The sequence below is a fragment of the Sebastes fasciatus genome, chromosome 10, assembly GCF_043250625.1.
Source record: "Sebastes fasciatus isolate fSebFas1 chromosome 10, fSebFas1.pri, whole genome shotgun sequence".
In the NCBI taxonomy this organism is placed as follows: domain Eukaryota; kingdom Metazoa; phylum Chordata; class Actinopteri; order Perciformes; family Sebastidae; genus Sebastes; species Sebastes fasciatus.
In genome coordinates, this window is record NC_133804.1 from 20,227,730 (window position 1) to 20,244,134 (window position 16,405).

At 40.8% G+C, this 16,405-nt stretch overlaps 1 protein-coding gene across 4 annotated transcripts in view; it reads left to right on the forward strand.

The window, feature by feature from the left end:
• diaph1 (diaphanous related formin 1) overlaps positions 1 to 16,405 on the forward strand; it is a 114,149-nt gene that overhangs the window by 90,872 nt on the left and 6,872 nt on the right. For 3 of the 4 annotated variants that reach the window (XR_012595608.1, XR_012595609.1, XR_012595610.1), the window contains 9 exons: positions 1,559 to 1,657; positions 1,830 to 1,924; positions 2,660 to 2,761; positions 3,130 to 3,369; positions 4,492 to 4,621; positions 4,814 to 4,934; positions 5,459 to 5,634; positions 6,129 to 6,261; positions 10,619 to 10,708. Coding sequence is in view for 1 of the 4 variants with exons in the window: in XM_074648843.1 (XP_074504944.1) it covers positions 1,559 to 1,657; positions 1,830 to 1,924; positions 2,660 to 2,761; positions 3,130 to 3,369; positions 4,492 to 4,621; positions 4,814 to 4,937; positions 5,469 to 5,634; positions 6,129 to 6,261; positions 10,619 to 10,708 (1,179 nt within the window). In the remaining 3 variants the exon portion in view is untranslated. Of the gene's footprint in view, positions 1 to 1,558; positions 1,658 to 1,829; positions 1,925 to 2,659; positions 2,762 to 3,129; positions 3,370 to 4,491; positions 4,622 to 4,813; positions 4,938 to 5,458; positions 5,635 to 6,128; positions 6,262 to 10,618; positions 10,709 to 16,405 lie in introns of all 4 variants that reach the window. The other variant, XM_074648843.1, reaches the window with a different exon arrangement.

A 16,405-nucleotide genomic window follows, 5' to 3' on the forward strand; every position in this document is an offset into this window, starting at 1 on the left:
GATTGAATGAATGAGACTACTTCACTAACAGACTGCAGTTGAATGTGGACAGATTGTGGGACAAGATGGTTGAAGTGAAAAAATAGGGCCTCATATACAGTACAGAGAGCTGGGGGTTAGGTAAACCTAAATTACAATGGATAATGAATATTATTAGTAACACTGGTAATCAAGCAGACTTAAGTAGGTCTGTCTCTACAACATTTAGTCATTATTTACAGTAGTTTACAGCAGTTTCAGTCCAGATAACCTTGCACTTAATTTTAGCTTCTGATGTCATGACATGAGGTCATCATCCGGGAAACAGGTGGGCTGCTAAGCACACAGGAGATGAATTTGATTTGTATTGTTTGTCTGTGTGTTTCAGACAGAAGTGACAAAGAGACAGCCTTCTTGTACTGGTCATGATAAACCAGCAGCACTCTTGTTGGCTGTTTTCCAGACAGTGACTCTTGTTTCCTGTTACTGTCTGGTCTTTACAAAGATAAGACACGGACAAGGCCCCACATAGAGAGACCTAAAAAAAAAAAAATGGGGCAGTATAGATCCCCTATTGTTTATCAAAGTTTTAGCTACAGTATACAGACAGTACTGATGGTTGAGGACTGGTTGAGACCATTGTTTCTTATACGATTTTTAGTACTGGGTGAACAGGAATAGTACTCTCAAAATTACTTTTTTGACCCACAGTCATAATAGAAATAAAAGAAAGTATTCACATTTTAGAATCTGTAACCAGAAAACGTTTGCTATACATACTGTTAAATGACTTAAATGACTAAACGGTTGATTATCAGTTTTGTCAATGACATTTTTTTGTTGATCAACTACAGTATTTGTACCGCACTTTCACAGTACACTTTCAGAAACAAGTGAACAACTGTGACATCCAGTACAGTCTGCTGACCTTGTGTAAAGAGGACTATCAGGTGGTCAAACCCATGTGCTTGCTCATCTTTCACTCCTAATTCTCATCCAGTGCACATTCCCCCCCCGACACGCTGACACATCCTTACAGTCACAATCCTGACCTTGTCAGAGCAAGTTAATGTGAGGCGTTTCTGTCAAGTGTGTGTCTGTGTGTGATAGAATGTACTGTATGCATGTGTGTAAGCTGATTGCAAAACTTTAAATGCCTTACAGCTGACAAACGTCTGACCGTATTTATCAGACCCACGCACACACCAGGGATGTCTTTCCCCCAGTGTTACAGCCATTTCATAGCAGTTCCATCATACCCCAAGGCCACTGATACAATAATCCTAACACCTCCATGACACCATACAGTTGGGAGGGAATGAAAAAAGGGAAGGCTGTGCCAAGTCTGTCACTTTTTATAGCCATCACATAAGCCCTCTGTCCATCCCTCTTATCCACTTCTCTCTCTATTACAGAAGCCACTGAATTAACCACTGCCCTTCTTTCCAACTTTACTTTTTTTTTCATATCCAACTGTACTAAAGTTACCAAGAAATGTGATTTCTAACAGTCTCCTCTTTCTTCTGTCCTTCTCTGAATATTATCACCAAACGCCCCATTTCTCTATCCATCTCTCCAGCCAAAAAGGAGCAGGATGGCGGAGACGAAAAGAAGCAGCTGCAGAAGAAGAAGGTGAAGGAGCTGAAGATTCTTGACGGAAAGTGCGCACAGAACCTTTGTAAGTCCACAGATGTCCATCTGTTTGAAAGCCTGATACCCCACCACACCAATGACCTTGCTCTTTAAATACTTTCAGTGAACACCTTCATTGAAATGCAAACAGTAAAGCGTGTTCAGCTGAATCCTTATTGGATTTTAATAAGTGCTGTTAATTGTGTTTGCTCATGCAGCCATTTTCCTGGGATCGTGCCGTGTCCCTTATGAGGAGCTCAAAACCGCCATCCTGGAGGTTAATGAGAAGGTCATCACAGAGTCCATGGTTCAGGTACAGAGCTCAGATCTGCCCCAGTGTTGCTATATAAGGTCCTGTGTGTGCAACCTTTCATATGTGTTCTAACGGTATAGTGTCTGCCGGGAAAAGTTCGTTTTCCTTGTATTATTCTCTATGGTGCTTTGAGTAAATCAGTTTAATGTGTATTTAGCTGTTTGTAGAATAATGAACAACTAAAATGAAGCACATAGTAGGGATGGGAATCACCAGAGTATTGCGATAAGATATATCGCGATATACTGCAATTTATTACCTTTTTGCAACTGCAAATTATGCAGTTTGTCAACATCTGTTTTCACTCTGCTCATCTCAGCGTTTTCATTCACATATCTTGAGGTCAGAGTTCAAGGGACCTCTTTGAAAACGGCCATGCCAGCTTTTCCTCACCAAAATGTAGTGTAATTTTGGTGCGTGATTTAGCGTTCTTCCAGACAAGTTAACATGTTACATGGTACTAATCGATTCCTTTGGTTTTCAAGTTTCATATGATACCAGTATGTTCACTCTAGCTTTAAGACTGAGCCCCGCCACAACCTCTGAATGACAGAATAGTGGCCAGGTCCGCCGGACAGGACAGGAAACAGACATATGCACAGACATTTACAAGCAACAGAGCTGTTTAAGACTCTGTTGGGCTGATGGTGTGATTGTTTTAAAAAAACAAATATGAAATAAATAAAAGTCATAATAAATGTTGGTCATGTATGTTTTGCTCTTATTGTCACATAGAGCCTGGTCAAACTACTGCCGACACCAGAGCAGATGAACGTCCTGGGAGAGATGAAGGATGAATATGAGGACTTGGCTGAGTCCGAGCAGTTTGGAGTAGTGGTGAGAAAACTTACACACACACACACAAATGAAAACACACAAAACAGCCAATTTAGTTTTTTGTTAAATAGGTATAGATTGAATTCCCAGCTGACTTGGACATGACTAACCACACACATAGCACGGAAATCGGTGTCATGGCAAATGAGGCATAGACAATGTTGAAATACTGAGATAGTCATAACGCTGTCAATATATTAGACACAGAAAATCCTCATGCTGTTAAACACAGACGGCTTTGTTCAACTGGGGAGGATGTGAGTAATGAATGAAAAAAATCCCCTTCATTCACACACGCACACGTACACACACGCACAATCTATGTGGCAACGAACAAACCAGAATGGGTCCATCTTTTCTGTCTCCAGATGTCCGGCGTGAAGCGGCTGATGCCACGGCTTCAGGCCATCCTGTTCAAGCTGCAGTTTGAGGAGCAGCTGAACAACATCAAGCCAGATGTGGTGTCTGTGACAGCATCCTGCGAGGAGCTCAGTAAAAGCAAGACCTTCTCCAAGCTGCTAGAGATCATCCTCCTTGTCGGAAACTACATGAATGCTGGCTCCCGCAATGGAAAGGCATTCGGCTTCTCCATATCATACCTGTGCAAGGTAAAATGAGGTGTAGACATATCAATCAATCAATCAATCAATCAAACTTTATTTGTATAACACCTTTCATACAGGTTAGTGCAGTTCAAAGTGCTTCACAGATGACTGACAAGCAAAAAGTAAGAAAGAACAGGTGTGAACCATGAAAACAACTGAAAAGACAAAAACAATTCAACAATTTAACCATGAGATAATTTGAGACCAATGCACGCGAGACAATGAAATTATATAAATGTATTAAATAGACTTAAAAGCTACAATAACAGTTATAGTAGTAAAACAGTGTGAATAAAATAAAATAGAATAACATTTTACAAATAAAATAAAATAAGTGATTAATAAAATAACAAATTGAATACAATAAAAATAGGTGATTATTAAAATAACTACAACACATATTGAAATTTTACAACTTTAATGAATAAAATAATAAAAATAATAACCAGTCTTAATCAAAAGCCTGGCTGAATACATAGTATTAGTATAGTATACACACAATAAAAACTGAATGAATGCACTGGAAAGGCATTTAGTCTCACCTTTTGTATACTTTTTGAAGTGTGGAAATGCTGACGTATAGCAAACAACATAAAACTGGTCCCATAAAATTCAAGCTTTCACCTTAACAGTGCCCTACCTGCAGTGTAATCACAGTGACAGAAAACACCAAATCAATACACTGTCCGTATCTTTGGCTTCACTTATTTTTATTTTTTATCTGTTGCTGTGCCATATTATTACATTTTATATAGTTGAGTGACATAAAAACACATGTACATAGACATCAAAGGTTTTCCCCTATGCCTTTTCAATATTGGCTTTAGCTATGTAGTATTTATAACACAGGTACAGATGGCCATATAACTGCTTCATCAGTACAGTGATGCTACACCAAGTTAGTGTAACAAGTGATGTCTATACTGTTCATTTTAGTGTATTTTATCTTTTATAATGTGGAATCAATAACTGCTGACATTTTGGAAACCCTTAATTTGTACAGCCATTTACACATATCTGTACACAGAAAAGTGTGAAACACTAACAGCACATGCAGACATTAAATAGTTTTTATTGATTGCTTTTTCAGTGTGCCATTTTAAAATCAATCCTTCTCCCAATCAGCTGCGTGACACCAAAACAGCTGATCTGAAGCAGACGCTGCTCCATTTTGTCGCTGATGTGTGCCAGGAACAGCATCCTGAGATCATGGGCTTTGGAGACGAGCTCATCCATGTGGAAAAGGCCAGCAGAGGTACGTGGGACATCTAACTGATCTCCATACATCTCCATCCCTACATAGTATCATCCATGGCAACGCCTGGTCACACATTGCATTCATCTTATTGATACAGTGTGCTCTCCTTGTTACAGTCATATAAGAAAACAACAGTCCATTATATGCTATGTATGTATGTGCTCTTCATCATTAATGTTTTCCCTTCAGTTTCGGCAGAGACAATTCAGAAGAACCTTGAGCTGATGGGCCGTCAGATCAAGAACCTGGAAAAAGATCTGGAAACCTTCCCTCCTCCACAAAATGACAAGGACCATTTTGCGGAGAAGATGTCCATATCCTATTCATTCAGTTACATGTTTAATATTCAGCAATTGCTTAACCATCACCCTACCAAACTATATTTATCCCTGGGGACCCCAAGAATATACTACTATACTAAACAACCATCATAGCAAAATGTTAACATATTTCTTCTCTATTAGTTATGTAATTATGTCATCTGAAAAAAAAACATTTTATTATTATTTTAGGAAAGTTACAGTTAATTTGCATATTGTGTAAAATGAAAATAGACAGAGCACATGAGGAAATCTGTGGCTGTCTCCTTCACAATGACTGACAGAGTGCCTCTACCCCCCTGATAGTGTGTGATACTTTAAATTAAGACCCACGCCAAACATTTTATATATCTATTCTATTTTATCTATTTTAACTGCATAGGCTGCAATTGGGTGCTTTCGACTGGGGTCCCTCAGGACCCCAATATATTCAAGCCATAGATCTTGTCATCATAAATTGTAATTGTTATGTCTTGTTAAAATACAAAGATATATGTTCTTTATTCCTTAACAGCATGTTTCCACAGTTTTGTCGGTACCGCCAAAGAGCAGTATGAGAAGCTGGATCTGTTGCACAAGAATATGGAGAAGCAATACAACGACATCGGAGAGTACTTTGTCTTTGACCCGAGAAAAATCTCCGTAGAGGAATTCTTCGGGGACCTCAACACCTTTAAAAACATGTTCCAGGTGTGTTTTTGTGCATGTGAATGAACCAGCTCAGGTCTGATATGCAGGTGCAGTTTTCAATCTTTACTGACCAACCGCAAATCAAATATACAGTACAAAGACGTGCACACAAGTGGAGTCGAGAAAAATTAAGTATATGAAAGATGAAAGGCAAACCAGGAAGAGAAAAGAAGGCTGCACACCTGTTTGTATTGACATAATAACGAATGAGTGACTCCATTATATTGTCAGTTTATACATCAAATGTGCTGTTTGGGAGGGCTCCCGCAGGAGGTAACTTGTTTTACCAGTTACTGCGGGTAACTGCCATCCACTGGTTATGAAGTTATGTTTACATACACAGACATCCATCAGACCCATCATACATCTGTCTTCTTGTATTCTGTTTTAAGACTCACTTTTGTACTTTTCACACTAAGTTATCCACACCAAAAACTCCAACTTAATTTGCATGCACTGTCTGATATCCTTTTTTCTCTGTGTTCCTCCACCAGCAAGCAGTGAAGGAGAATCAGAAGAGGAAGGAGGCTGAAGAGAAGATCAAGAGGGCCAAGCTGGCCAGGGAAAAGGCAGAGAAGGAGAAGGAGGAGAAACTCAAGAAGAACCAGCACCTCGACATCAACGCAGGTCACAATTGCCGGCTCATATCTGTTTACTTGTGTGTGTGGGTGACTGAAAGAGAGAGAAACACTCCAGGTCTCTCAGTTTGCATTTCCCTCAGACTCCAGTTGGGGGCAGTCAGAGTCCACGCTTTTGTGGAATATTTGTGTGTGTGTCTTTGTGTGTGTGCGTGTGTGAAAGAACAACCCATCAGTATTTATAGACCGGAGTTAATCTAATGGTGATGACCTGTGATTTGAAGTAGCAATAAGCTCAACAGAAAGTGAGGACAAGGATGTATACTGTATAAGGAGCAGCCTGACCTCTTTTCACTCCTCTGGTGAACGGGGGGGATTTGCTTCCATAAAAGAGAACTGAAAGAACGTCTAAATCTCTTTATCACCAAAAACACATTTCAACTCTTCCATGAGCTGCTGTTATACTTCGATAAATGCTAGCAGCATATTGTCCTGTGTAACACACACACACATTCCCACTCGCTCATCCTCGTATACACACTCAAATCCTGCCTTGCAGACACACATTTATGCACAGGCACTTTTTCCCCCTTTAGACTGTGACCTAGTTTCAGTACATTCCTCCTCTCTCTGGCTCCAGTCATCTTCTCCTGGGACTCTTACAGCCTCAGTGCACTCTGTGTATTTGTATGTGTTTTACAATATTAGCTTTTTTTCTTGTAAATGTTTCTGTTTTGCTGTGTTGGAAAACCCTTGTTTTGGCCAAAGTGTTTCTGCACTTTGTGTCTGCTTTGTAACCCTCTTTTACAAAAAGTCTTTCTAGCTTTTCTCCTAGTGCTCCATGTTCCAGCTGGCTTCCCCTCTCCTCTCTTTCTGGCTTTTGTTCCATCACTCCCTCTTCTTTTTTTTCCTTTCCCTCCTCCTGTCGTCCATTTAAAGGGCACTTAAAGACACAGCGAGCACCGAGGCTCCACTTGGAATATTTTTTCTCTGTGTTTAAAGTATGGAGCATGGTAGAAAGTAAGTTAGTCAAATTTCATGTTCAGCCTCTAAAGGCATGCATGAATGGAACATAATAGTGCTTCAAAGATGTGTGCATGAGTGGGCCAGAGATCATTTACATACAGGTGGCATATTTGACTGCCCCTGTAGCCCAGAGTCATTCAACACCCCCCTATTTGAATTCACCCACTCACAAATCTGGCATACACACACCTGGTCTTTGTTCTATATTTGTTTATAGCCATCATACTGGATGGCTTTTACACAAAGGTTGTTTTCAGCAGCTACACGTTCGCACGCTCACTTCTTCCTTGTTCCCTTTTTTCTTTTGATTACCCACCCGTCACCTCGCACACCCTCACTATCTCATGAATGTTCCTCTTTCTCACCGTCTGTCCCTTTTGTAAACATAATATCCCAGTTGTTGGTTAAACCCTGGAAGGTCAGAGTGTGTTTGCACTTTTTGGCCTTGTCATTCCTCTGTGAGTCAGACAGACAGACGCTCACTCAGTGCAGCCTCCCTTTGCACATGTGCTCAACATGTGATGGTAGTTAGAATAACTGATCCTTCTGAGATTCTTTAGATTATTACTTATGTAATATTTTTGATCATCAAATCACTAACTGCTGTTACTTGGCTTTGTTTGGCTCTCGTGAGACATGGAAGTTCAGGATTCAGGGTAGCAGACTGCCACACCCAAAAGTCCACATTCACCATCTGTGCTTTAAGATCTTTGCTCTAATTTGATCTGATAAATACTGTCTACTACTTTAATGGAAAAAACATCCCTGGCTCTCATGCACTCATCTTTGGAAACATGCCAGACTACTTAGCAACTGTGTTTTTTCTTATTACTGCAGCTAGGTGTCAGTGCTGTCTGTAAAAGATTGTGTGAGGCTGTGTGCTTTTGTGGAAAAGGGTGTGCGCATGTGTGGTTAACACACCCACACAGATATGCTGGTATGGGAACTGCCACTAGGAGTGCTCGTGCTCCACACAGAGAGCAAGTGAGGGAGTAGTGTGGGGGAGGGGAAGGGAAGAAGGGTAGTAGGGCAGCAGATGCTCTCTTTAGGATAAACTGTGTTGTTGTCGCTTAGTAAAGGAGATAAGAGGAGGAGAAAAGCACATGGTGAAAGAGGGGATGAGATGGGATAAGCCTGGGTAGCCTGCCTCACTCCAGGCCACTGTGAAAGAGGGGCACGATCATGACACATTAGGAATATAGAAATGATGTCTTTCTTTGTCATGCTCTTCTCCTTTGTCCCCATCTTTCTTTCTGTTTCTTTCTTTTCATTGTTGTTACTCCTCTCTTCTCTTCTTCTCTGTAGATTTTTCCATTCTCCTCATCTGTTATTGTGTGAACGTCCATTAGGGGTGCTCCTGCTCCACACAAGATGCTGTCCTCCCTCTGTGTGTGTGTGTGTGTACCAGATAGACTCTGTCAATGTGTGTGTGCATGTAGATCAGATCAAAAGAGACATCTTTAAGCGCTCATGATCTGATGCTGTTACACTAATTAATCCGTCTTATGTTCTTACTTGCTTCAGGCAATACCTTGCTGTTTGTATCATGCACTATTGAGTGTGTGCCTGTGCTGCTCCCAGTCCATGTCATTGTTGTACTGAGTCTGACTTTGCCACTACAGTTTCATTTCAATATTGATTTTGTATTGATTCTCAATAATCACACCATACACCAGATATCCGTTCCAACAGCTAAATCATGCGAATTAACAACAGCACATGATTATCAACAAGTGATTGAACCCAACAAGTGTGTTTTTCCCCCATTATTAGCTCCATTACTAATCTCTAACAAACCAAACATTGTAAAGCTGCCTTGTGATAAAATGACTCATATTTGGCTTTATGAGATAGTGCCCTAGGCCACACCCACACAAAAACACTACAGAGCTGCATTTATAATGCTATACAGTGAACTGGCTAGGACACTGTAATTTTAGATGGGAGTTCACTCTGTCATCAATAAGCCTGTTTTATACACAACCAGGTCATTGTTTAGTCCCTCTATTGCCTCCAGTACACATTCATAAATAGCTTTGTGTGCTTCCCACTACCAGTTTAAGCCAAGCATGTGATTAGTGTGAGTGGAAATGTGCCAGATGTGTTTCCCCGGAAGGAGAAAAACATGGCCTACATCATTCTGATCCATCCGTGCAGTTCCAGGACGTGGACATTGAGGGGTGTATGTGAGCTGTGGACGGCCTGTGTAGTGTGTGAGGGAGACTTTCTCTGACGTGACAGGCGAGACCACTGGCCATCTGCTTCATGGCTTACTGCAGGATTAGATATTGTGTGTATGTGTGTGTGTGTGTGTGTATGAGCAGAGATATGTGTGTATGTGTTTGTGTTTGGGGGTTGGGGAGGTGACGACATAAACCTTTAACCCCCAACCTCACTGCCCCCCTTTCCCAGACCCCGCTGTCTCTATTCAGGTTCAAATAGAAATAATTAAAACCATCTGCCTGAGTGCTGAGTTGTGCCACTGAATCCTGCCCACAATAAATCACTGCAACTCACACACTTGTACACACAGCAACATTGCCATGGAGTACCCCCCCCTGATTTGGCCCCCTGATCCCTGATTTAAGACCATTAAACAAACAATGTGGATGTAAACAAACACACAAACAACAAGACCACCTGTAAAAACTGTACCTATACACATACACAGATACAAGGTTCCTTTCCAGTCAGCACCCTTTTAGCTGTAAACCACTTTCATGTAGTATTTTAATGTTTACAAGGAGGTTTGGTTTCAGTGGGTGTGTCTTTCCAATAAGGCTGTGTGTGTGTGTGTGTGTGTGTGTGTGTGTGTGTGTGTGTGTGTGTGTGTGTGTGTGTGTGTGTGTGTGTGTGTGTGTGTGTGTGTGTGTGTGTGTGTGTGTGTGTGTGTGTGTGTGTGTGTGTGTGTGTGTGTGTGTGTGTGTGTGTGTGTGTGTGTGTGTGTGTGTGTGTGTGTGTGTGTGTGTGTGTGTGTGTGTGTGTGTGTGTGTTATAGAGGTTACCTCCCTGAAAGTGCAGCATGTAGCCCCTAGGAGAGACAGTAGCTGAACTAGGTCACTGCCTATCTGGGTTAATGTAGCTAATTTGCCAACATGGCCACGTGGCTGGTATATAACCTCCCTGCCCACGTGTGTGTGTTGGCGTGTCTGAGAGAAACAGCGATAGGTAGAGGGTTTAAAGATAAACACCAATTACTCCCCTGTTGGTGGGAAAGAAAATGAGTGTATATATCAGGGTTGTATTGATTTAAAATAACATGGTTGTGATAATGGAGTGGCGTGTGTGTGACATAAATAAACATTGAAATGTGACTCCTCATGTTGGTTTAATCCAGCGTTCGTTGATGCATTGCTGATGTTTTGATGCTGTGTTTACAGAGGGTGATGAAACTGGTATCATGGATGGCCTGTTGGAGGCGTTGCAGTCCGGCGCTGCTTTCAGGAGAAAGAGAGGACCACGGCAAGCAGGTACTCACACACAAGCAAAACATACAGATGTTTCAAAGTGTCATGTCTTACTTGATTTACTGATTTCTGGTTCTTTTCACACACATTTTGTGGTATGCATGTCATACTGAAACAGGTGGAGCATATGAGAGACTCATTTGTTCCATGTCCCTCGTCCTCTCTGTCTCTATGTTTCTGTCAACACACAACAACAGATTTGTTTGTGTTCCCTGCGTCTCTGTTCCATCTGTTGCATGGCTCAGAGACTGTGGGTTGTGGTTGTATGGTTACAGGGGGGCAAAGCCAATTCCACCAATGGCTGGCACAACAACAAAAGAAGAGGGAGGGTGCCAAGGGGAGGGTGTGGGCAGCAAGATACTTAAGAGAGGGACAACTGGTGAGGGTGTGGTTGTGGAATAGGAAAATAGAAGTGGAATATGAATGTAGAGCTAAGGAGGATGAACCAGAGTGTGGTTAGAAAGTTTAAGGAAGCGGGATCAGTGAAATGGCAACAGGCAAAATATTTTTGATCAACTTGCTACAGTTAGAAGAAAATACAAAATCGTTTCCCCCTCCACTCAAAATTGTGTTTTGCCCTATTGTTACGTCATGCAGAATGATGCATATGCATGGTTTGACACTAGAAGACTGTTTTCAAATTCTTCTGCTGAAGAGGGAATGTTTTTGTGCTCACCTTAAGGGTGCTTTCACACCCAACCTGTTTGGTTCGGGTAAAACAAACTCGGGCATGATTTCAAAAGCTAAACTACTAATAAATCCATCTGCTGATTATGAAATCTGTTCAGGAAGCGATCTCACTGATTTGTATTTAAAGCCATGTATAGAAGAATCTCAGCGTGATTTTTCCCCGATTAACAGGTCAAAAGCTGTTAAAGCTGCTGTGCTTGTATCCGACTGTGTACTTTGTCAGTTCATTAAGTCCATTAAAGAGTGTGTGACAATGCTGTCCATGCGCTCCCCGGCGTTTGCATAGTGCGTTCGCACTATGCGTTTGCACCATGCGTTCGCACCATGCGTTCGCACCAGTCATCGGGGAGCATTAAAGTGCTGCATAAACTTCTGTCACTCACCGGACTTTGATTTCCCCACAATGGTCCCGATGATGCAAGATGAAAATTGACAAAACAGTTAAATCAACGAGTTACCTGTCAGTCTGTATAACTTCATGTTTACTCCTCTGGTTCGTTTGTAAAAAGTCAGTGTGAACAGGAATCGGATCAGAACTTAGATGCAACAATGTATAATTTTTTCCCTTGGTCCGGACCAAATAAACCGAACTACAGGTGTGAAAGCACCCTAAATCTATGAGCATGATTTTGTGACGTTACAACTAGTGGGGAAGCCGATCATCCAATATGAAACTTACACAAGTGTGATGTGAAAAACTTGAAACTTCCAGCACACATATTATTAATAATAATAATAATAAATAATAATTATTATTTAAAAATAAAGAGAGAAAAAGAAATGTCTGTGATCCTCTGACTTCTGATCTAATCAGCTTGAACACACCTCGGAAATCATCAAGAGTCATAAAATCTGTTTTATGCAACATTTAGGAATATTAGGTGTCTATTTGGCGGCCATTTTTTGAAAAATGCCGGCCATGGCTCTCAGGGGCCAAAGTTATGGAGGCCCAATATCCAATATCTGTGCAAAATGTTTTGCTTTTATTGCAAAATGCACAATTGTTATGCTTAACTGCCCCGCTATATATACTGAGAATGGAATAAGGGAAGTAGTAAACACCTTTTTCACATGGTTTTATGGTCTCAGCTCACTGTAAATGTATACATGAAAATATATCATAAAATCTATTGTGTCAAAATCGTTCAACTCAAAATCTATTTTCCATTTTATCTTGGAACAAAAAATTGGAACGCTGTTTTTGTCATTACTAGGCCAGCCAGAAGTCCGTGTCCTGTATGTGAGGACATACTCCTGAGCACAAATCCAGTCTGGATTGATTTTCATTCAGGGCATGTTGTTCAGTCTGTAAACTCATAGAGGCTGGCCAGTAATCTGGTTAGCTACTTACTCTGCTGTGTGTCCCACTGCCCACTTATTGAATAGAGTATTTTTTCCCTCCTTTATGTTTTCCGTTTCTAAAATTGTACACGTACCATGTTCTGTGGATAGTATGTCCTGGTAGTAAGACCATGCAAATGAACACGAGGCAGTGTGCGCTGTTAGTATCGTAACTTTGTAATATGATACCTTGTGTGAGGGAACTAGTGTGTAACCATGTGAGTGGGAAAGTGTCCAGTGCCCATTAACAGACAGAGAGACAGAGAGAGAGAGAGAGAGAGTCTGTGTGTGTGTGTTTGTTCACATGCACTCATGTGTGGGTTGAGTATTCACACATAAGAGAGGCCGGGGAAGAGTGTGTGCAACCCAATACCTCTCTCAATAGAAGCCAGATGTGAAGCGGTGCTCCAGAGTGGAATAGCACAGAGCCGGAGGGTAGACTGCGCTCCTTCTTTCTTTCTTTTTTATGCCTTTCTTTCTGTCTTTCATCTTTCTTCCTCGCAGTAATTGTCCATAGCAATTAAACAAGGGTTGTAACAAGTGGTCCTCAGTGGTCGACTAAGTCACACTGAGAAAATCACTAAGTGCAGCAAACTTTCTTTATTCACAAACTGCTCGGGCTTATCACCACTAAACTGAGTGAGGAAAGAGGAATAGGAGGGAGAAGCCGGAGCAGGGGAAAGGAGCACTGGATGAGAGAAAATGGGGCCCACTTGAAGGCTCAGTCAGTCACCCACAATACTGTTTGGCCACCTCACACTCCTAACAGGAAATACCTCAACGTGTGTTCGAGAGAGAAAGGGAGAGAGAGCCGTCCTCCCTCTGCACACTTGTCTGTGGTAGGAAAGAGAAGGAAAATATAAGTGGTTGTATGTATCACATATCTGCTCAGTGCCTCCTCCCTCGCCTCTTCTCTCTCTGTCTTGTCATTTTTGTTTTCTTTTGCCAAAGTTCAGGGTTTTCCATGGCTGATGTGGAGGGTGTGAAGCCCTGCTGTGGTTTTGAGGCAATCTCATCTTTGTTAGTTTATATTTTCTTGACATATGTTTAAAGGCCGCTCCTTTCTAGATACCCACTTTGCTTCGTACACCCGGGAAGTCCTTCACCCACACAATGGGAGTGAGTCTTTGACTGGTTGGTTGAGTCAGAGGTCTTAATTTAGTGGAGCTGAAGTGGGAGGAGGCACATCCTGACTCTGGCTCTACTGATACATATCTGGGGCGACAGGCAGCCTGTATGAGCAGGCTAAAAACACTCCTCTATCCAGCTTATGTATGCGTGTAGAGTATTTTTACTCCATAATGTGTAATACATCTATACAATTTGCTGCAAACAGAGCAGAAAAGTGGATACATTATATTTAGATTTGAGGAAAAAAATAGACTTATTTTGTTTTGTGCCAATTATATAGTAACACGACACAATCTCAGAAGTAACCACAGCTCTAGGAAAAAAAGTAATGAATTTTCTTGAATTTTTCAGGTAAAAAATATCACTTATATAGAGGTAATACATTTGAAGCTGTAAGATGTCATGAAAGTGTCATCATTTTAGTGAGATGTTTCCTCATCTCTCTCCCTCCCTCACTGGTTGTGAGATATAATATGTAACTAGCCCCGAGGCCGGTTGAACCAGTTGCTCATCTAATCCCATTCTAATTACTTTTCCATGCAGATAAAATACAATTGATTTTTTACTCTTGTGTTCAATGGTATTACTGATCAGATGTCAGGGAGTGTGCAAACACATAACAAAGGTCAGTCCGCTTGAATGATCTATGAATAAGCAAAGCAGTGGAGGAAGAGTCGTGGTTTCTCTTAGCAAGGAAATAAAACTTCACAAAGAAGACATACATTAAAACAAGAGTTTCAGTTGCTCGATATCCCAACATAATCACCCTGATACATTAAAACCAGGTGCTGGAGTAAATTGAATAATCATCAGGAATAATGTTAATGTCAAGATGTGATGATACACCTGGGGTAACTAAGTTCGCTTTCACAGTTTTTGTCACCCCTCTAACACAACTCAAGTGGCAATAAGCATATTATATTATAGTTCCAGAAATGTGAAAATATGCATAAATTCATTTCAAACAGGTTGTGCCATTGCCCAGAGTTATCACTCAGACTTTGCGCCCTACCTTTGATCTGGTAGAAGAATCTCGCTGCCTTAAGGTGCTTCTCATAGCTTCCTAATTCGGACTTTGAAAGTCTTATTACATACTCAGTTCGTTTTTGGTCAGAAATAACAAAATACAAAAGAAGTGATACAGAGCTAAGCGGCAAAAACTGAATGAAAAGGAGATTTAGGTAATGTCCGCTTTGGTGGGGTCCAAGTTGTAATTGCAATGTGAGGTATAGTATGTTCAGGGAATTTGGTTATTTAAAAAAAAAAAAAAAAAAAGCTAATTTATGCAACAAGCTACTGCAGCATGTAACATCTAATCAGATCAGCTGCTCTATAGAGCTGGGCTTCCAGACACTGTTTCATCAGAGGGCATCTCATATTACCGTCTGCACCAACATACGTAATGCCTCAAGAGTTAGAATTCAGAATTCATTGAGCTGTTGCCTGCTGATCATATTACAGTGATAATCTTGCATCAAATTTGGGCCACAGTACCGCACACATACTGGTCACTGAACTATTTGTATGTTCACATTTTATTGCAAATATATTTACAAGTAATGTCCATCAACATAAGAAGGTGTGACTTGTAAATACAACTTCAAAAATCAAATTTCTTTATGACACCCAAGTGACGTATTGTAAAACTAAAAGCATTTTATCAGTGCTGTGTGGCTGGCCTGTGTGACATCATACAATGAACGTCATCACAGTTTGAAATTGTCAGTTGTCAGAGCTGTAACTGCTACTAACATTCTATGACCACCTTATTTACAGTACGTTATAATCAGTGCTGGCCTTGAACAAAGAAATTCTTAGTCGACTAACATTCATAGGATTTTTTCGACTTATCGATTAGTTGATTTAATAGACAGATCTGTAAAACTGAGTTTCTCCACGAAGAATCACATAAAAGCACAACTTTAAGTCTTATGTTTACCAGAGATGTGCTCCTAAGTTTCTTAGAAATAAGTCATTCTGCATGAAAAAGCATAAAAGAATGACTAATCTTAGTCTACTAAAACCAAAACGACCGATAAGTCGACTAATCTAATAAGAGGGGGCAGCCCTTGTTATAATGGCAAATTCCAAGTACAAATTAACACTTAAAAAGTTACACTTGTAATAACTATAACTTATATTATAGATGTGTTATGTAGTTTTAAAATCATGCTATTAGTGTGTATCCTTAAAATATAGACATTTTTATATCTACCATGTGCTGATATATAAAACAGCACACACATTTGTTATTCAATTGTTTTTGTGTGACCACTATTGTGCATGTAATGGTCTTCATTACGTCAAGTGTGTCCTTCCCTTCCCCTCCTCTTCCTTTCCTCTCCTCACAGCTGTGGCGACTGCAAACGTCACCAACTCTGTGTGTAAAGGGCCCATTGAGTGCGTCGTCGTGCTTATTGTGTCACAGCATTGTGACTGAATGGAAAGCCACGAGGCTGCTGAGGCTATATATCTCCTCACCTTTGACCTGCACCTCAGCTCACTGTGTGTTTGTGCTGGTTGTGTAGAATGAGCAGA